Genomic DNA, 21,648 nt, shown 5'->3' with positions numbered 1-21,648 from the left:
TGTCCATGCACATTGCCCAAGCCACCCCCTCCTGTTCTCCAGACCCTGGCAGGTGCCAACCTGTCTGGGTACCAACGTGGCCCCCAGCTAGTGCCTGGCACAAGGTGCCTTCCCCCCCGTGGACATCTCTTGCTGACAAGAGTGGAGGGTGCATGCTTGCCCTTCTCCCTGCCCTGCTCCCTCTAAGTCCCGCTCCAAGTGGCTCCATCAGGTCAACTCAAGTCCTACTTGGCACCTTCACAAAGAGCTCAGTGATGTGTAAGAAACCTTACTGCCAAATAAACACAACGACACAAAGTAACAAAGCTTTATTTTCACACCCTGGTTTCTTCCAGGTTTTGCTAACCACAGTGACTCCCGCACTGTTAGCACAACAGCGCTCACAAATACGTTTCCTTAAGGAGGAAACAGGTAGCTTTTGTCTAGAGCCCAGTGGACACACCAGGGAGGTGGCAGCTCCCGGCACCCCCCAACCCCCATCTCCCCAGTCCTTCTCCTGGTGTCTCCATCCCACAGGAAAGGACCCAGACCCAGGCAGGAATCCGAACACTACTCTCTTGTTACCCCCTCCCCCTCCAGTCTCTGGATCCTCTTGGGGAACGAAGAAGGATAATTCCTTCTCCTGGTTCTCCAATGAAAAACACCAGCCAATGCTTCAAAAAGAAAATGAAGGAGTTCCCTTGGTGGCTAACAAATCTGACCAGGAACCATGAGGTTGCGGGTTCGATCCCTGGCCTCCTTCAGTGGGTTAGGGATGCAGTGTTGCCGTGAGCTGTGGTGTAGGTTGCAGATGCGGCTCGGATTCCGTGTTGCTGTGGCTCTGGCGTAGGCCGGCGACTATAGCTCTGATTGGACCCCTAGCCTGGGAACCTCCGTATGCCGCGGGAGCGGCCCTAGAACATGCAAAAAGACAAAAAAAAAAAAAAAGAAAGAAAGAAAGAAAATGAAACACTTGCAATGCTGGGCACAGCTCTGTCTTCCACTGGCTCTCATATTCACTGTCGCTCTGTCATTTGGGGAGGTTGCTCCCTTAACTGCCGTCAGGATTTGTCTCATCTTTCACAATGGTAGAGTTAGATAGGAAGAACTAACTAAAACTGGAAAAGAACAAAATCAAACCTGTGGAAACTGCCTTAGACTTGACTCCAGTGAGATGGGCGCCCCTAACTCCTCTACCCAGACCCCACCCCCGCCCTCCGTCCCTTTGGCAACATCATGGTCCTCAGGGGCAAGGCTTGGTGAGGAAGGGGCCCGAGCTTCCTAGGGGGGCTGCACCTGCTCTGGCCCAGCAGCTGGCAACCTGGGCTGGCACTGGGGGCACCACCAGGTGAGCCTCTGTAAGCCCCCAGGGGGCCCCAGGGCCTCCTTCACCACCTGGTGCCCAGCGGGACACCGATCCTTCTGGTAGATCTGAGTATGCTGCTGTCTGCCCTGGAACTTGCCCTCAAGCCAGCCTGCACTGAAGGCCACCACGTGGTCCACAAGAGCCTCGAGGCGCAGAGCACCCAAGAGTGAGCCAGGGGTCAGGGGGTGGATCCCAGCTCTGAACAGGGCCTCGTTCTTAATGATGTTCCCTGGAAGAAAGCAGAGGAGGGACAAGGGGAGGAAACAGAACACGTTCATGAGGAAGCCTGTCAGGAGACCAGGTGCCCGGGCTGCGGATCCCAGCCTCAAGCCTCCCAGAGAGGGCCTTTTCCACTAGGTTGCTCAGCAAGCTCACCCTCTGCCATGCCCCATACCTAAGCCTGAGAAGTATCTCTGGTCCAACAGCGTATAGCAGACGGGCTGGTCCCGGCCCAGAGCTTCCAGGGCCTGTCCTCGATGGAACTTTTCCGACAAGATGTCAGAGGCAGGACTGACCACTGGGGAAGAGCAGCTCCATGCCATCTGGCAGTTATAGAAGGCCAGGAAGCCGCCCCCGCCAAAGTGCAGGACCAGCCTGGGGACAGACAGGAGAGGTCACACATGCACACGGTTATGACAGTATCATCCGTCACGCTGGCCCACAGCTCCACTCCACTCAGGATTAACCTGGGACAGCAAAGTTCCCAGAGGAGAACAGAGACGGCTCTGCCAGAAGGTAAAAATCGCAGGGCTAAATGGAATAACTGAAAGAAAGCAGACACATCTCCCCTTTTTTCGGATCATAACAATACATGGTCGTGGAAAGACAAGCTGGGACGTAGAGAAAAGTCTCAGAGTTTCCTAGTAGCTCATCAGGTTAAGGGCCTGGCATTGTCACTGCTGTGTCATGGGTCATTGCCGCAGTATGGGTTTGACCCCTGGACTGGGAACTTCCACATGCCGAGGGCATGGCCAAAAAAAAGTCTCAAGTTTGGGAGGTGTGTCTACCTGCACAAAACTGGGTTTGGGAGGAAGGAGATCAGAGGCATCTCTCCCAGTCCCAGGCAAGATGGACCAAGAAAAGACACACCCATACACCCTCCCACGGGATTCCTGAACTCCAGGGCAGCGGAGACACCCCGAGGTCCTCGCAAGCCTCCTCCGACGGGAGATGCTCAGACCGCAGCTGGACTGAAAGATGCAGGCCTCTGCCCCAGGGGGTACCCTGTGTGAAAGTAAAGGGATACTTAGGAGGAAGAGGACTTGGAAATACACCTATACACAGTATCTGAGGAAAAACTCAAGGAAAAATACATTCCAGCAGAAGTGAAATCAGCAAGGATCTCAAGATGGGGGGAGGTGGGAAGGATGGACGTTAACATTTATTGTGAGATCTGAGTGTCCGGTGGTCACAGTGCACCTGAGACCTGTGATCCAGCTGTGAGGAAAGAACTCTCCACATGAAAGGCATCTGTTTCAGTGTGTTTTTAATACTGATTCATTTAATTACCTATATCTAACAATTTAACAATCTGGAACTAAAATTTTAAACTATTTTAGCAAACATAGGCGATAAGATGGAAATGGCAGAAAAGCACAGAAGCAGAAATATTTCAAAGATCTCATCTTGGGGTGGGTAGGAAAGGAGAGTGAGCAAAACACCAATGTTAATAATAAGGGAAAAGATTATTAATTTAATGTTATTAAAAATTTGAGTTATTAACTCAGGAATAAAAAGCAGGTGTTGTTTAAAGATAAGATTATTGCCAACAGAATGAAGATGAATAGCAGTACTTCCAAATCAACAGGGATTTAAAAAAAAAAAGAGGGAGTTCCCGTTGTGGCTCAGTGGGTTAAGAACTTGACTTATCTGTGAGGATGCAGGTTCAGTCCCCGGCCCCGCTCAGTGGGTTAAAGATCCAGCATTGCCATGAGCTGTGGTATAGGTCACAGACCCAGCTTGGATCCCCAGTTGCTGTGGCTGTGGCATAGGCTGGCAGCTGCAGCTCTGATTCAACCCCTAGCTTGGGATCTTCCATAAGCTGCAGATGAGGCCCTAAAAAGAAAAAAAGAAAAAAAAAAAAAAAGGAAGGGGAGTTCCTGTCGTGGCACAGCAGAAACGAACCCGACTAGGACCATGAGGTTTTGGGTTCCATCCCTGGCCTTGCTCAGTGGGTTAAGGATTTGGTGTTGCCATGAGCTGTGGTGTAGGTCACAGATGTGGCTTGGATCTGATGTTGATGTGGCTTGGATCTGATGTTGCTGTGGCTATGGTACAGGCCGGCAGTTGTAGCTCCAATTGGACCCCTAGCCTGGGAACCTCCATATGCTGCAGGGGCAGCCCTAAAACCAAAAAAACAAAAAAAAAAAAAAAAAGGAAGAAAAGAAACTTGATAAACTCAAGAAAAAAGAACACAAGGGACAATAAAATGGCAAATGGCAAAGAAAATCCAAATGCCAGTTCCCCTGTTTCAAAAGAAATAGTTTCATTTGAGTTTAAAGAGACACAAAAGCCTGCTTTTTGCAGTTTATAAGAAACATACCTAAAATAAGTGAGAAAAAAAAAGAAAAAAAAAAAAAACAACAAAAAACCAGACCTACAATTAAGGGGGAAAAGGACCAGGCCAGCCAACATGGTGTGGTACCATCAACACCAAGAGAAGCAGAGTTAGGGCTACAGGCAGAGAGAGGAACCAGGATTGCTTAATGATGAAGCTGCAAAGAACACATGAGAGTCAAGACCCCGATGCCTGGGACCCAGGGCAGCAAAACACAAACCCCAAAAACCTGGAATGACGAGGAGAAATTCTTTAAAACCACAGTCACCCTGGGGGACTTCGGTGTTCCTCTAAGTTTGGTGTATTAAATTAACAAAAAACAAGCAAGAAGTGAGAAAATGTGAACTAGCAAAACAATAACCTCTTCTTCACATTTACAGAATGTTTTACTTTTTTTTTTTTTTTTTTTTTTTTTTTTGTCTTTTTGCCATTTCTTGGTCCACTCCTGCGGCATATGGAGGTTACCAGGCTAGGAGTTGAATCAGAGCTGTAGCTGCCAGCCTGCGCCAGAGCCACAGCAACGCGGGATCTGAGACGCGTCTGCGACCTACACCACAGCTCATGGCAACATCGGATCCTTAACCCACTGAGAAAGGCCAGGGATCGAACCTGCAACCTCATGGTTCCTAGTCATATTTGTTAACCACTGCGCCATGATGGGAACTCCTACTTTTTTATTTGATCTTTTTCAGAATGGTTTACTTTTTCTTTGTTTTTTTGTTGTTGGTGGTGGTTTTTTTTTTTGTTTGTTTACTTTTTCTTTGTTTTTTTGTTGGTGGTGGTGGTTTTTTTTTTGTTTGTTTGTTTTGTTTTTTGTTTTTGCCGCACCTGTGGCATGTGGTTCCCGGGCCAGGGATCAAACTTGACCCATAGTTAGAACCAAAGCCACAGTACTGACAGTGCTAATCCTTAGCCTGCTGAGCCACAAGGGAACTCCAGAATGGTTTATTACTTACTTATTTATTTTGTTTGTTTTTTGCTTTTTAGAGTCACACCTACGGCATATGGAAGTTCCCAGGCTAGGGGTTGAATCGGAGTTGCAGCTGTGGGCCTACACCATAGTCACAGCAATGCAGGATCTGGGCCGTGTCTGCAACCTACACCATGGCTCATGGCAATTCGGGATCCCTAACCAACTGAGCGAGGCAAGGGATCGAACTAGTCCTCATGGATACTAGTTGGGTTTGTTACTGCTGAGCCACAAGGGGAGCGTCTGAATGTCATCATTTATGTAGAAAAAATGTAAACCAAAGATCAACTATGCGTTTGGCTGCAAATCTTGATGCCAAAAGAAGAAAATTCACAGGCTGCCCTCCTGATCATAATCCAATAAAAAATTAAAACAAAACAAACACTCAAAGACTTGAAAAACTAGGAAATACTCTTTCATATGGATAGTACGTGAAACTATTATTTATTACTTATTTGAAAGACCAACAAAGTAGACAAAACTTGGGCAAACCTAATAAAGAAAAAAAAAGGAATGCAGGTGGGGTTAGCAAAATATACAACATGGAATGAGGGCATAACTTGACAAGAAGAGATTTAAAAGATAAGTGCATGCTATGTGTTCACTCTGTGACAATAAATTTGAAAACCTGGAGACTAGCCTTGTTCGTGGAACCACTTTCCAATCCCCTGGCTGGTGACTGGGTTGGGAATCAGCCCAAGGGCCCAACTTCAGGCCAGGAGGGGTTCACGGGGTTTCAGCAGAAGCTCTCCTTGCTCATCTGAATGTCTACAAACCACCCTCTCCTTTGAGTGGATATAAGGCCTGGAACTGTAACAGAGTCTCCTGCTGCTCGTCTGAGGACAAAACCAACAAGGGGGAAAGAGCAAAGACAGGAGAATCACAAGAACACCTCAGGGGTTGGGGCACTGACCCTCTGCACAGTTGAAAATTCACGCATATAACAGACAGTCAGCCCTTCGCATCCACTGTTCCGTATCCACAGTCCTGCATCCACGGATTCAACCAACCTGAGTGGATCGGGTAGCACTGTAATAATTACTACTGAAAAAGCTCCGTGTAGTTGACCCATGCAGTTCAAACCTGAGCTGTTTGAGGGTCAGCTGTACGTGAGTCAAAAAATTTCCTCACCATTTAAGCCAGTCTCAGTAATCGCCAGGCCAAAGCCTCCTATTGGCCTTATGTTACACCATAAGCAATGACTATCATTCTGATCATTAAAAAAACAATTATTTTTGTTTTTCCAAAACCTTTTTTCCAAAAATTAATAACATTTTACCTTATTGTTAACACTGGTTTTTTGCTCACTCTCCTCTCCCATAATTATATGGGAGTTCCCGCTGTGATACAACAGGATCAGTGGCATCTCTGTAGCTCCAGGTTCAATTCCTGGCTTAGGACAGTGGGTTAAAGGATCTAGCGTTGCCACAGCTGCAGTGTAGGTCGCAGCCGTGGCTTGGATCTAATACCTGGCTCCGGGAACTCCACATGCCACAGGGCAGCCTAAAAAGAAAAAAAAAAAAAAAAAAAAAACCAGCAACAACAGAAAAACACAATTATGAAACTTTAAAAAACAGGAAAGTAGGATGACTTTAGGGTAGAAGGGGGCCTTCTCTAGCAAGAAGAGAAAACATAAGGGCTATCAAGAAAAACACTGACCACTGAGTACATAAAAATTAAAAATCCTAAACGCCAAAAAGCCACAAACACTATCAAAGGACATAGACAGGCTCGAAACAACACTGGCACCACACCCCACAAAGGCTAACACACAAGATCCAAGAGCCCCGAAAATTGACAAAAAACAAACAAACAAACAAACAAAAATGCACACACAACCCCTGGCCACCACAGGAACATTCATTCTCTCTGCCCAGCGAAGACCCCTCTGGGAATCTACACTGAGGAAATAATCCTGAATGGGGATAGAGGTCCCCGCACTATCCAACACTGATAGATTAAGATCAGAGCTAATTCTATCCCTCAATTCAGAGAGCACTTGTCAAGCCATGAAATGTTGTTAAGAAGCCTCCCACCCTCAAGGGTTGTGTTTGCTGGGAAAGTTCTCCCTGCTCTTAAGCCGCCAGGTTGTCCCCATCCTTCACTGGGTGCCAGCCCCTGGCTACTTGTCATCATGGTGGACGGAGAAGCATCTCCTCTCTTCCCAACAGCGGGCTGCTGGACACCCCCGGGAGTGTGCCCGCAGAGCGTGGCCAAGGCCTGCATGGGGCAACCCTGTAGAGCGGCAGTCACAGCCCTCAGCCTGCCCAAACATGCCTTACCTGGGAATGGGGTCCTTCCAGTCACCCTTCTTGTTGGCTTTCTTCGCTCGGGAGAACTCGTTCACCCAAACACTGCCAAACAAACCAAAGCTGACCTGCAGCCACCTCTCAGCACCTCCAGCGGGGCTGTCTCCTCCCACGCACTGGGGGGGACCATCGTCTCCACTTGGGACTACATGGGCTCCTCCCGCAGACTGTGAGGGCAAGTCAGAGACTTCCTGGTGATGCCTGGCCTCTTCCATGTGCTCTTCGTCGTGCAGAGGCTCTGACAGTGGGCTGCTACGGGGACACACGATTTCTTCATCTGGATCAAATCTCAGGAATAATTTCTTTCCATGGACCTAGAAACAAGTGAACAATCTAATGCCTTGCTATGGACTTACCTGTGTCCTCCCCAAATGCACATGGTGACAGCTACCCTCAATGTGATGGTATCTGGTGGTGGGCCTCTAGGAGGTGATGAGGTCATGAGGGTGGAGCCTTTGTGAGTGGGATTAGTGCCCTCATAAAAGAGACCCCCCGGGGGCTCTCTGGCCCCTTTCTCCACAGGGCGAGCACAGCAGAAAGTTGGCCATCTGTGAACCAGGAGGTTGGTTCATCAGACACTCACTCAGTCTGCTGGCATCTTGACCTTGGACTTCCCAGCCTCTAGAACCATGAGAAACAAATTTCTGTTGTTTATAAGCCCTCTGGTCTACGGTACTCTGTTACAGCAGCCCAAACGGACCGAGGTGGTCTTAGACACCCAGAAAGGGGGACACCGAAGAGATGTGTGTAGATGTTTATCCTAATGCAAATGTCTCCCCTGTTGCCTCTTCAACGAAGCTTTCCCAAGTGGGGTATCTGGGACTTGCCTTCTGCTTTTGCTCCAGTGGTTTGGGCACTTAGCACATGGTTTGCAAAGTGATTGGAGGCAAGTGGAAGAATTAGATCAACTAAGAAATGCCCATGTCAGCTGCAGGGTCACCCTAGAATTCCCCAGGGGAAATGCTCCCAATTTTTTCATGATTAGCTTGAAATACTGATTATCATTCTTGTATTCAATTCATAATACTTTTTCTTTGTTAGAAAGAAAATGCCTATGTGCATTTTCCCACACAAATTGAGAACAGCTAAAGTCAACACACTGCAAAATTTTGCACCTCTCACCATCCCCTTGAAATTGGATTTGATAGAAGGAATGGCCACAAGAGACCTCACAATAAAAAACTATAACAAGGAGTTCCCTGGTGGTGAAGTGGGTTAAGGATCCTGCATTATCACTGCAGTGGCTCCAGTCACTGTTAAGGCTCAGGTTCAGTCCCTGGCCTGGGAACATTCACATGCCTTGGGCATGGCCAAAAAGAAAAACAAGCAAACAGACAAAGAATATAAAAATAAAATATTTTCAATAGAAGAAAATGAAAACAGAAAATGTGTATAATGTATGTAAAAGAATGTTCCAGGAGTTCCCCCTGTGGTGCACTGGGATTGGTGGCATTTCCTCAGCGCCAAGATGCAGGTTCAATCCCCAGCCTGGCAGTAGGTTAAAGGATCCAGCGTTGCCACAGTTGCATCATAGGTCCAAACAGCACAGCTGGTCCCTGGCCTAGGAACTCCATAAGCCTCGGGGTGATAAAAAAAAAAAGTTCCAGCTGCTGTATATATATATATTTTTTAAGCTTTTGTCACTTTATTGTTATTAACCAATGAATGTTATCCAAAATTATAGATGTAGCTGTAACTTAACTGTTCAACACAAAATTATTCCAATGGTAAAAGCCTGTTGTGTGTTGTCTTTCTATAGTTTAAGTCTAAGTATGTAATGTGTATATGGCCAGATTTCAAGATAAACCTGTTCTGCATGACCCAGAACTCAGGCAGGTCAAACCAAAACATCTGGCATTAATAATGGAAATGCCTATGCTATTCCTGACCACCAAAGGTACATACTTAAAGACCTCAGTTCTGACACGATTCCAATTTGTCAATTATTATACAAATTAACAACTGCAGCAGTTAAGAACTCAACTGCAGCAGCGTGAGGTGAAGCTGCATCTCATATTCAATCCCTGGCCTGGGGAATTTCCAAATGCAGCGGGAATATACTCAGTGAAAGAAGCCAGACAGGAGTACCCATTGTGGCTCAGTGGAAACGAATCTGACTGGTATCCCCGAGGACACAGGTTCAGTCCCTGGCCTCACTCAGTGGGTTAAGGATCCAGCATTGCAGTGAGCTATGGTGTAGGTCACAGTCATGGCTTGGAACTGGCATTGCTGTGGCTGTGGCGTAGGCCAGTGGCTACAGCTCCAATTCGACCCCTAGCCTGGGAACCTCCATATGTCCCGGGTGCAGCCCTAAACAGACATAAAAAGCCAGACACACAAAGACACATATTGTATGACTCCATGTATGTGAAATGCCTACCCCCACCCCTGCAAAGTCAAATCTGTCTGATAGAAAATAGATTCTTGGTTGCTTAGGGCTGGAGATGGAAGGCTGGGGTGAAATGGGGAGTGGCTGCTAATGGGCACAAGGTTTCTTTGAGCGGGGGCGAGGGGGGATGAAGAAGATGTTCTGAAATTGATTACAGTGAGGGTTGCACAGCTCTGTGAGGATACTAAACCACTGGACTGTACACTTTAAATGGGTGAACTGTTTGTGATGTGAACTCAATGGGTTAAGGATCCGCAATGCTGGATCCTTAACCCACTGAGTGAGGCCAGGGACTAAACCTGTCTCCTTGGGGATACCAGTCAGATTTGTTTTCACTGAGCCACAACGGGAACTCAATCAAGCTGTATGTGTTTATTTATTTATTTTTAGATAGATGTGTTTTCTCACTAACTTTTTTATTTTCTTTTGCTTTTTAGGGCTGAATGTGCAGCATATGGAAGTTTCCAGGCTAGGGGTTGAATCATTGCTGCAGCTGCTGGCCTACACCACAACCACAGCTTGCCACAACACCAGAGCCTTAACCCACTGAGGGAAGCCAGGGATCAAACCCTCATTCTCATGGAGACGAGGTCGGGTTCTTAACCTGCTAAACTACAACGGGAACTCCATATATTTTTTTTAACTGGAGGGCTGGTATAAAGTATCAGTGGGGTTTGATCTCCAGATCTTCCACCCACCCAAACGAGGACAGGACAGAAATATTAGCAGGGGACAAGGGTTCAGCATTTACCCCACGACACACACCGTTTCTGGAGCGTGTGCTCTGCCAAATGAGAGGGGAAAATGAAAAGAGAAGATGACATGGGACCAGATGTAGAGAGACTGCTGGCTGCCTCCCAATAGCCCCGTGTCCCCTCTTCCCTGATGAACAAACTTCCTGACTTATGGAGACGTCAATATACTCAGCTAAAATCTGTGTCTCCTAGCCTCCCTTACAGACGGGGCAGCCAGTGCTTGTATAGGACTGGTCCAATGTCGGGAGCCATAGGGCTGCTCCAGTAAAGAAAGCAAAGCCACAGTCGGCACCTGCATGAGGCTTGTCTGGTTAGCAGAGCTACAGACAAGCTGAAGAAAGAAGAAGGATTGCGGATGCGTGGGGCTTGTCTGGTTAGCAGAGCTACAGACAAGCTGAAGAAAGAAGAAGGATTGCAGAGCAATCCCTTGAAAGACTTCGGTTCCAGGAAAATAAAAACGATATCCCCTAAAAATATGTTAATCTATTTTTCTGTCTTTATCTTTCCTTTTCTATCTCTAGTCACAGCTTTCTTACTGCTAAAGATTTGCCCTGGGTACGTAAAACACTTGAACCAAAACAGAATGAAGTTGTTTAAACAATGTAATGGAAAAAGCCTTTGTTTTGGAGTAACAATTTATGGCACCTATTTTGTGAGAGTATACGGGGGAAACTTATGATTTCAGTCCCTTTACTTAAAAAGAAGTTTGGGGCTGGGAAAATGTTGTTTGGCCTATAAATTGCTATTTTCTATAATAGATATATTTTTAACAGTGTCACTTGTAGCTTTCATCCCTTGTGGGGGCATTTGTTAATTTTTGGGTATAATACTCCTTTCTATTGAAATTGGTGGTTTGGAACTTACGTAAATCAGTACAATAGGTTAAATGCTTAGCTTGCTGGCGCCAAATAAATCGTGGTTTTAAGAATGCCATGAGCCCAAAGCTTTCATGCGTTTTGTTAACCACATACACCTTTAGTTAAAGAATGTTAGGTATCATAGTTTATTACTTATTAAAGCTTTGTTCTTAACATAGAATAGAATAGCTACTGTTGTTGACCTTTTAAGAAAAATACAGTGTGAAACTTTAAGTTTGTAATCTTGTAGGAAAATCTGAAGTTGAAAGGAACATGTTTTAACTAAGCTTATTTTTTGTATCTCGGGTGGAGGGAACAAAAGGGCTTTAAATCAAATGTTAATGTTAAATCTTACACGAAATCTGATTGTGAAATGGTATAAAAACTGATGCTTTTCATTTAATAAATTGGGTCATCTGCAGCATGCAGCTGAGGAGTTGGCTCCAATTCTTTCCGCGCCGTTTGTAGCCCATCCTCTCCTTCGGCACTCCCTGGCTGCTGGGGCTGGACCTCGGCAAGTGGCGCCCGAACAGGGACCGGAGAAGAGGTAATGTATATATGATTTCGGGGACAATTCGGCTCTCACACCAGGGTTTCTAGAGCCCCTCCACAGAGAGAAGTGGAGTCGGAAGGGTGAGTAATCCAGAATAAAGGCCTGATAATGGGGCACACAGAATCCAAAGAGCGAAAATTATTTATTGAAATCTTGCTTCATATGGTTAGTAAAAGAGGTGTAAAAGTAACTAACCAACAACTTGCAAGATTTTTACATTTTATACAGGAAACCTGCCCTTGGTTCCCAGAAGAGGGGACCGTGAATCTTAAAACATGGACAAAGGTAGGTGAAGAGCTTAAAACCTATTAGTGTCTTCTCGTTCCAGAGAAGGTGACTGTTGATGCTTTTGCTCTTTGGAATATTATTCGAGATGTTTTAGATCCCCAATCTGAGGTATCTAAGTTAAGTCAGACTTTATTTTCTTCACATAAAAGGGATCCTGATGAAAGGACACCCCTTTCTCCTAAACCTAATAGCGGATCATTGGCCCCACCATTGGTAACAACAATAAGAAATGATGATGAAGATGATTGGCTGGATCCTGAGGATCAACAGAAATTAGACGATGAGGAGGAAAGATATGAGAAAGAAAGAGAGGAAAGGGGAGATGGACCATTTAATGCATCCAATTTTGGAGCTACAGGGTATACACCCTCTTTAACAGGTATAACGGGTCTGCCCTCTGGGAAACCCCCATCTATTCTACCTCCTCCTTTAAATCACCCTCCTTATCATTCTACCTCAGAAGGTCAAAGACACCTGATAAGAAAAACTGGAAATATCAGTGATTTTATCAGACAGTGCGCTGACATTGGACCTGCATATGTGCAGGGCGTTACTATGGCAGCCACACTCAAGGGTGAAACTTATTCTCAATTTTTACAAGGAGTCGGACAGGGTCCAAAAGGGCAAAAGGAACAGATACTTGAAAATAAAGGTGCTTGTTTCTCTTGTGGTCTAACAGAACACTTTAGTAAATTCTGCCCTCAGGGTAATCAACAACCTTATGCTCCTGTGCTTCCTGGCCGTCCTGCTCCTGCAGCACCTGTTGCTCCAGTTATGCCAGGACCAAAAACTATTTGCCCTAGATATCAAAAAGGCTTTCATTGGGCACCAGGAAAGTGGAGTGGGAGAAATCCACCTACGGCTGAAAAGGTTTCATATAGACAACTCTCCAAGGAGAAAGAGAGGAAAAACATCCTGGTCCCCTAGGAGGTCTTCCTCTCCTCCAAGGGATCCTCAACTATCTCTGAGATGATGAGGTCGAGCCCCGAGAACCAATTCTCACACAGGACCACCGATAATCATCCCACTGTCGCCAGCTGTCAGTCCATCAAGATCTAGACCCCTCGTAGAGCCTGATCGACGCAACAATCCAGGGGTCCAACTTGGGGAGATATCAAGAAGCTGACTGCTGATGCCCAAAGCCTCGTTCTGTCTCAGGACCAGAATCCAAGCTTAAGTGTTTTTTATTTGTTGCCTTTTTATCTATTCTGTCTATTAATTCCGCTCAGGTAAGGGCTGAAAATAATAAGTCTTATTGGGCATTTTTCCCTAACCCTCCAAGCTTTCAGCCTGTGGCTTGGGATAATGAAATGATTAAAATACATACTAATCAGTTTGATTTGTTGGGGGGTCCAGGATTACCCTCTGCTCCTTTTGAAATTACAGAAGCTGTTACTGAAGGTTATAATTTTTCAGGTAGCATTCATGCTTTCCCAATATGTTTTATTTTACCATTTACTTCCTCAAAAGGGGCTTCAAATGATATTGCTGGATGTTTGCCTACTCAAATTGATGGAGCTATAACCTTTAGTCCAGTGGATAGAAAACCTAAGCCTCGTTCAGCCTATTATAAACAAGATTTCTATTCATGGACAATTATTTATCTTGGGCCTGGGAGTACCCATACATTAGATAAAGTAATTAATTACCCATTTAATGGAGCAGTAAGTTTTTATCATAAATTTTCTTATCCTAAAGGTCAATTGGGTTGTTCTATTCCACGTCAAAATGATACTTATTATTATCCAGATTTGGATAACTTGTGGGATAGAGTAAATTATGGGACAGGGTTCCCACCTTGGAATTATTGTATGTACAATACTACCGATCCAAATGTGGACCCTTATCATAATTTGAAGATATATAAGTGGAATTCTCCAAATCCAAATAAAGATTTTAGGGGATGGCTTAATAAATATAATCAATCCCTAAAGTGGACTGATGATCGCCTCCCACCTCCTCTACTGGCAAATAAATTAACAGATAATGGATGGGTAGCTCCTGTGTTAACTTATAAGGCTAATGATAAGAAGAAAGTTTATTCTCAGCCCCATCTATGGAAAGCTATAGCAGCCCTACGTCCAGTTATATTACATAGGCCATGGAGAAGTACAACCTATATAGTTGTCATGTATACAGAGTCCTTATGCCTTTTTGCTTGCATATTATTATGCTGATGTTGTAATTACCGTGGAAAATGATTTGTATAAAGTAAAATGTTATAATTGCACGTTAACTAATTGCTTAACAAAAGATAATGGTAATATTAAGATTATGTTGATTGTAAGACAGCCTCCTTATGTTATGATTCCAGTAAATATTACAGGTGACTGGTACGATAATCAAGGTACAAGAATATTACAGCTTTTAAATAATCAATTATTTAGACCTAAAAGGTTTGTTGCTGCACTTATATTGGGGATTACTGCATTAATTTCTGTTATAGCTTCTTTGACAGTGTCGGCTATAGCTCTTACAAAGGAAGTACATACAGCTACCTTTGCAGACCAATTGTCAAAGAATGTTACTTTAGCTTTAAACACCCAGGAAATTATTGATAGAAAATTAAATGATAAAGTGGATGCTTTGGAAGAAGCAGTTTTGGCTATAGGACAGGAATTATTAACACTTAAAATAAAATTAGCCTTGCGGTGCCATTCAGATTTTAAAGGCTATGTGTTACTCCATTACAAGTCAATCACTCAATTCATACCTGGAATAAAATCAAAAATCACCTTGAAGGAGTTTGGAATCATTCTGATCTCTCTCTGGATATTACTAAATTACATCAAGAAATTTTTGCTATGAGTGAGGGAGAAAAGGCTTTTAGTGCTCAAGATTTATCCTCTCAATTGTATTCAGGATTTAAAGGATTAGTTAACCATTCTTCCTGGTTAACATTTTTTATAATATAGGCGTCTCTTTAGCAGTCTTATTAATTGTTCTTCTTCTTCTTCCAGTCATCTTCAGACTTTTAAAAAAGTCTATTACTAAGGTTTCTACTGAACTTCATACCTTCATTCTAAAAAATAAAAAAGGGGGAGATGTCGGGAGCCATAGGGCTGCTCCAGTAAAGAAAGCAAAGCCACAGTCGGCACCTGCATGAGGCTTGTCTGGTTAGCAGAGCTACAGACAAGCTGAAGAAAGAAGAAGGATTGCGGATGCGTGGGGCTTGTCTGGTTAGCAGAGCTACAGACAAGCTGAAGAAAGAAGAAGGATTGCAGAGCAATCCCTTGAAAGACTTCGGTTCCAGGAAAATAAAAACGATATCCCCTAAAAATATGTTAATCTATTTTTCTGTCTTTATCTTTCCTTTTCTATCTCTAGTCACAGCTTTCTTACTGCTAAAGATTTGCCCTGGGTACGTAAAACACTTGAACCAAAACAGAATGAAGTTGTTTAAACAATGTAATGGAAAAAGCCTTTGTTTTGGAGTAACAATTTATGGCACCTATTTTGTGAGAGTATACGGGGGAAACTTATGATTTCAGTCCCTTTACTTAAAAAGAAGTTTGGGGCTGGGAAAATGTTGTTTGGCCTATAAATTGCTGTTTTCTATAATAGATATATTTTTAACAGTGTCACTTGTAGCTTTCATCCCTTGTGGGGGCATTTGTTAATTTTTGGGTATAATACTCCTTTCTATTGAAATTGGTGGTTTGGAACTTACGTAAATCAGTACAATAGGTTAAATGCTTAGCTTGCTGGCGCCAAATAAATCGTGGTTTTAAGAATGCCATGAGCCCAAAGCTTTCATGCGTTTTGTTAACCACATACACCTTTAGTTAAAGAATGTTAGGTATCATAGTTTATTACTTATTAAAGCTTTGTTCTTAATATAGAATAGAACAGCTACTGTTGTTGACCTTTTAAGAAAAATACAGTGTGAAACTTTAAGTTTGTAATCTTGTAGGAAAATCTGAAGTTGAAAGGAACATGTTTTAACTAAGCTTATTTTTTGTATCTCGGGTGGAGGGAACAAAAGGGCTTTAAATCAAATGTTAATGTTAAATCTTACACGAAATCTGATTGTGAAATGGTATAAAAACTGATGCTTTTCATTTAATAAATTGGGTCATCTGCAGCATGCAGCTGAGGAGTTGGCTCCAATTCTTTCCGCGCCGTTTGTAGCCCATCCTCTCCTTCGGCACTCCCTGGCTGCTGGGGCTGGACCTCGGCAGTCCAATGTGGTTTCTGGAAAAGCTCTTCAAAATGGGTGAACCAAGGGAGTTCCCTTTATGGTTAAGAACCTGACTAGTATTGGTGAGGATGTGGGTTCACTCCCTGGCCTTGCTCAGTGGGTTAAAGAATTCGGTGCTGCCGTGAGCTAGGGCATAGGTTGCAGACTCGGATGAGATCTGGCCTTGCTGTGGCTGTGGTGTAGGCTGGCTGCTGCAGCTCCAATTCGACCCCTAGTCTGGGAGCCTCCATATGCCGCAGGTGTGGCCATAAAAAGACAAAAAGAAAAGAAAAAAAAAAGTGGGTGAACCAGTTTCCAGCTCTCTTCTGCCCTTTCTTCCTGCCTGGAATGCAGATATAATAATAGCTGGAATCCAGCTGCCATGTTATCATCATGAGAGTGAGGGAAGGGAGAGAAGGAGCTTGGTCCCCAGAGATTCCATGACGTTCCCACACAGCCTCAGACTGCCTCCTCTGGACTTCCCATATGGGAAGGGGAAAAAAAAAACTGACTTGTATAAGCCACTCTTCTGAGTAATTAAACACAATTCTTGATACAGAAACCGGAGCGCTAACAAGGAAGGAGTTAAGAGATATGTCAGCTAAACAGCTGGTACAGAATGGAGTCAATCTTTCTCCATCTCAGCAGTCTACCCTGCTCATTCCATCTTCATTTTTGGGTCTGTAACTGCTTCTCAAACCTGAAATGCCCTCTCTTCATTTTTTTTTTTTTTTGGTTGCACCCACAGCATGCAGTGGGTGCAGTTCCCAGGCCATGGATCAAACCCAAGACACAGCTATAACCAGAGCCACTGCAGTGATGCTGGATCCTTAAACTGCTAGGCACAAGGGAACTCCACCTTTCTTCTCCTTTTGGTCCATCAAATTCCTGCATCCTTCAAGGTCCACCTGAAGACCCACCTCCTTCATGAAGGCTTTTCCTTCAGGCCACAGGCCCTCTTCTATGTCACAAACCTCACTGGGGCCTTAATCACATGTTCCCCTCCCCCACTTGTTACTTAACAGCTTCCCCTGTATGGACACAGGTCTAACCTTCCAAATTCAAGTCTCAGATCCTGAGGGTAGGGACCCACAGACAGAAAGGCACAGAGACAGGAGCCCAATGATGTGGACTCACATGCCAGGCAGTTCCCCAAGGCCACTGCCTGCAGGCTTCTGGGCTCCCAACAGTAGAGCCCCCTGCCTTGGTTTACTGGGAAACCAGTCCCCAGTTCCATCTCAAGTCTCTCTTGCCTCACATTCTTCTGTCCCTTCAGCTATTTGGTAAATATTTTCTGCAAGCCAGCTCTGTGAAGGCAGAGGCTGAGATCCAGGCTTCTGGGATCCAGAGATGAAGGGACACAATCCTGCCCCCCAAAACCTTGGAGCACAGTCTAGACAAAGAAGCCAGATGCTGGAGTTCCCGCTGTGGCACAGTGGGTTAAGAACCTGATGCAGCAGCTTTGGTCACTGTAGAGGTAAGGGTTTGATCCCCAGCACGGTACTGTGGGTTAAAGGATCTGGTGTTGCAGCAGCTGCAGCTCAAATTCAATCCCTAGCCCAGGAACTTCCACATGCCACAGCTTAGACTAACTGTTCCCCCTCCCTGAGCCCCACCTCCAAATGCAGGAAACTAGAGGTATGTGTGTGTGTGTGTCCCTTAGCTCTTAGGAGCACCCAGCTAAAAAGCAGGAGAGCTCACCATTTTGTCTACAGCCAGTTACCCTAAGTCTTAGTGCTGGGCACTCAGGTGCTAGAATACAACTGATGAGGTCTCAGCCCCTGCCCTGTTTGTCTCCACTCAACAGGCAGGACAAATTGAGTAATCAGAGTCGATTACAGGAGGATGTGCAGGGTGCCCTGGAAACACAGCAGAGTCTCTCCCCCAACCTAGAGCAGGCAGGGCAGGATTCTCAAAGGATATGATAGCAAGGCGGGATCCAGAAGGAGACAGGAATTACCACGGTAACACAAGGGGAGAAAAGTGGGGTGGATTCGGGAGAAAAAGAAGGATCTGCCCACACAAGTGAGCAGACTATGTGCGGGGTTCCAGATTGTTCCACATGACTGTAAGGGAGATCCAGGGCAGGGTAAGCAGCAGGCCATAGAGAGAGGCATGACCACAAGGTGCCCTGTGAGCCCCTTGGAGAATTCTGATCTATGCTCCTGGCAAAGATGAGCTGGGCTAGAACCGCAGTCAGAAGGCTGTGCTCTTTCCTCACCTGCTTGCTGGCTCCACAGAATTAAACATGGTTCTCTAAACAAAGGTGCACATCAGAGTCAGCTGAAGTCACCAGAATCTCCAGTTCAGGCCACTGATGCTCACCTGAGGCTGAGAAACATCAGAAGAGATGCTGTGGAGTTCCCATCGTGGCGCAGTGGTTAACGAATCCGACTAGGAACCATGAGGTTGCGGGTTCAGTCCCTGCCCTTGCTCGGTGGGTTAAGGACCCGATGTTGCCGTGAGCTGTGGTGTAGGTTGCAGACGTGGCTCGGATCCCGCGTTGCTGTGGCTCTGGCGTAGGCCAGTGGCTACAGCTCCAATTCAACCCCTAGCCTGGGAACCTCCATATGCCACGGGGAACGGCCCAAAGAAATAGCAAAAAGACAAAAAAAAAAAAAAAGAGAGATGCTGTGTGGAGTCTCAGCATGGTTGCCTCAGGCTGGGGGGAGTAGAGAGCATGGAAAGTCTGGAGATAAACTTAGGGGAGGATGTGACAATGGAGCCGGCCCCTCAGGGTGAGGTGCAGACAAGGAACTTACCTGGGCGTCCTGGAGCCACAGCAACTGAAGGCCAGCAGGGTTCAGCTTCTTACTGCTGCCCCCTGTCTTGACCACCTGCTGCCCCACAAAGGGGGAGACCAGATGGTGAAACCTCCTCACAGATGGCCCCTCCGGCATCCCTGCGGGCAGAGGTGGGAGAGGAAGCCACTGACTGAGCCACCGACTGAGCCGTGTTATCTCTAGCATTTCTAACATGGGCCAAGCACTGAACTTTCAAGCTGCTATTTTTTTGCCACCAACTTTAAGAGCAAATACGGCCCCAAAGGGAATGTGGTTAGAGATGGAGGTGTCAGATGAAAGCACCAACAGTGTGCCAGGAATCACACCGCACACGTCCTCAGCTTCCATCCTATGGCAGCCTGAATGGGAGCTGGCCCTTTGGACTTTAGGCCTGGGCTATGGTCCTAACTCATCTCCAGGTTTTTTCTTTCTTTTCTTTCTTTCTTTTTTTTTTTTTTTTTTTTTTTTTTTTTTTTTGTCTTTTTGCCATTTCCTGGGCCGCTCCGGTGGCATATGGAGGTTCCCAGGCTAGGGGTCGAATCAGAGCTGTAGACACCAGCCTATGCCAGAGCCACAGCAACGTGGGATCTGAGCCGCATCTGCAACCTACACCACAGCTCACGGCAACATCGGGTCCTTAACCCACTGAGAAAGGCCAGGGATTGAATCTGCAACCTCATGGTTCCTAGTTGGATTCCTTAACCACTGCGCCACGATGGGAACTCCATCTCCAGGTTTTTTCTATCCTCTTCCTTCTGCCTCCCCCAAACAATCATTCCAGCCCACAGATGCTGCTTTATCTCCTGCTTTCAGGAGAGAAGGATTTAAAGGCACACTGACAAAGATGTGGATCCAGCCCCACCAGGACCACCCCACTAGAGGGACTGCAGTGTCTGTGATGACAATGCAGAGCTCAGAATCACAGCAAGTGCAGTCCAAGATCATGTCTGGTTAGAACAGGGAGAGGCCACATCCAGCTTAACTATAGCAAACTATCCCTGGGAGTTCCCGTTGTGGATCAGCAGGTTAAGGACCAGAGGTTGTCTCTGTGAGGATGTAGGTTTGATCCCTGGTTTCACTCAGTGGGTTAAGGATCTGGCACTGCCCCAAGCTGCAGCATAGGCCACAGATCCGGTGAAGGCTCCAGCTGTAAAGCTCCCAGCTACAGCTCCCAATTGACCCTTGGCCTGGGAACTTCCATGTGCTGCAGGTGCAGCTGTAAAAAGAAAAAAATAGAGAAAGAAGTAACTGAGAAACAGCTGGGCTTCCATTTTAATCTGATGTAAGGGTATCTGTGACTTTCATCTCTCCCCGCCCCAAATCATCCAAGTTCACTGGGAGCTCATATATGAGGCAGTCTGAGTGGTCTGCCCCCAGCTTCTAGGACAGGGAAGGCATCCCCCCACCCTTACCTATTTATCCACCTGCAAAAGACTGCAAGTTATCATGGAAACCCAAAGAACTAATCAGTTTCCTGGCATGGTGGTAGCTACCTGCATTTCATCAATTCTTGAAAACATTTAAAAAATCTCTCAAGGGGGGGGTGCCTCTTACAATCCATGGTTTCTCATAGTTTGATTAGCAGCACATCCTATAATACATATTTTTAATTTGATGGTGCCCTGGCCTCGCTAAATGTGCTATTTCACATCTTCAAGACCCTGAAGAGACCCTACTAACCAAACTTCAGGGCTATAGGGAGACTGGCCACACTGCAGCTAAGCTGAACCTCAACCAGCAATGTGTGCTGGTCCTCTCCAACCGAGGAAGCTTCTGGAATAGCTCTGATCCTTAAAAACCTTTTGACACAAGGGCATGTTTCTTTTAGGTTTATTCATGGAGATGGAAAACTGGGCAGGGAACTGCCTCTACCGAATCCTTAAAATATCCGAACCGTAAGGGACACAGATTCGATAAGGTCGCCCCGCTACCTTCGAGCCCCTCCCCCCAGCGGTTAACCGCAAGAGGCTAATTAAGGGGCTGCCTAGCGACCGCGCTAAAAGGAGAGGAGCGGGCGTCCCCTTTTCTCAGGACATCATTCACTGTCTGGGGAGGGTCTAAAAGCATCTTCCCAGGGTGCGGGGCGGGCTGGTTGCAGAACCCGGATTGCTCAGGGGCAGAAATGCTAAAAAGTAGTTAACAGCCAAAAAGAAAGATAAATTCAGGTTTCCATAAAAGACGCTTCTAAAAGGTTCGGTAACTGAGTTTTCACGCCGGTAATAAAGTGACGAGGGTAAAGCTTGGGAAAGCCCTGCATTTCCGGCGGGGGACCCGTCACCGCCGAGGACGCGCCGCACCGCTCCCTACCCACCAGCGCAGGTAGCGCGACGCCGCGTGGGAGCTCGCAGCAGGACTCACCGGCTCCTGGGCCGTGGACCCTTGGACCCCAGCAACCGTGAGGCCTGCAGAGGACCCGGCGCCCGGCTCGAGCGCAGGCTCCGCCCCCGGGGGTGGGCACGGGGCTTTATTGGAAGGGAGCGGGGCTCCATCCGGAGGTGGGGCGTGCGTAACTCGAGGTTCCTCCCTCGGGGTGGGGCATATAGGGGCTCCGCCCCCAGGCGAGGAGGGGGCTCTGTCCTGGTGGGGACAGGGAGTGGTGGTGAGGGCGGGGCGAGGTGGGCCGTTCCTGCCCTAAGGGGGTCGCTGGATGCTGGGCAGTTGC

General features: G+C 46.2%; 1 protein-coding gene and 1 long non-coding RNA gene across 2 annotated transcripts; one reads left to right on the top strand and one right to left on the bottom strand.

Annotated features, from left to right (window-relative positions):
* Nucleotides 1-293: 293 nt before the first annotated feature.
* On the bottom strand, nucleotides 294-21,426 carry NEIL2 (nei like DNA glycosylase 2). Its single transcript, XM_003359058.5, has 5 exons — nucleotides 21,345-21,426; nucleotides 18,966-19,105; nucleotides 7,155-7,495; nucleotides 1,740-1,939; nucleotides 294-1,574 (listed from the first exon to the last, which is right to left on the bottom strand). The coding sequence occupies exons 2-5, from the start codon at nucleotides 19,101-19,103 to the stop codon at nucleotides 1,261-1,263; spliced, it is 993 nt and encodes a 330-aa protein (XP_003359106.1). The 5' UTR covers nucleotides 19,104-19,105; nucleotides 21,345-21,426; the 3' UTR covers nucleotides 294-1,260.
* On the top strand, nucleotides 11,580-16,114 carry LOC146396493 (uncharacterized). The gene is made up of 2 exons (XR_014828374.1): nucleotides 11,580-12,020; nucleotides 12,173-16,114. It is a non-coding gene; the product is annotated as an uncharacterized LOC146396493 (long non-coding RNA).
* Nucleotides 21,427-21,648: the final 222 nt, after the last annotated feature.

This window comes from Sus scrofa, chromosome 14 (genome assembly GCF_054392235.1).
Source record: "Sus scrofa isolate SSC_HxYL_T2T_F1_AM1 chromosome 14, Sscrofa_HxYL_maternal_Yorkshire_Landrace_v2.0, whole genome shotgun sequence".
Lineage (NCBI taxonomy): Eukaryota > Metazoa > Chordata > Mammalia > Artiodactyla > Suidae > Sus > Sus scrofa.
This window is presented reverse-complemented; position numbering and strand designations above follow the sequence as displayed.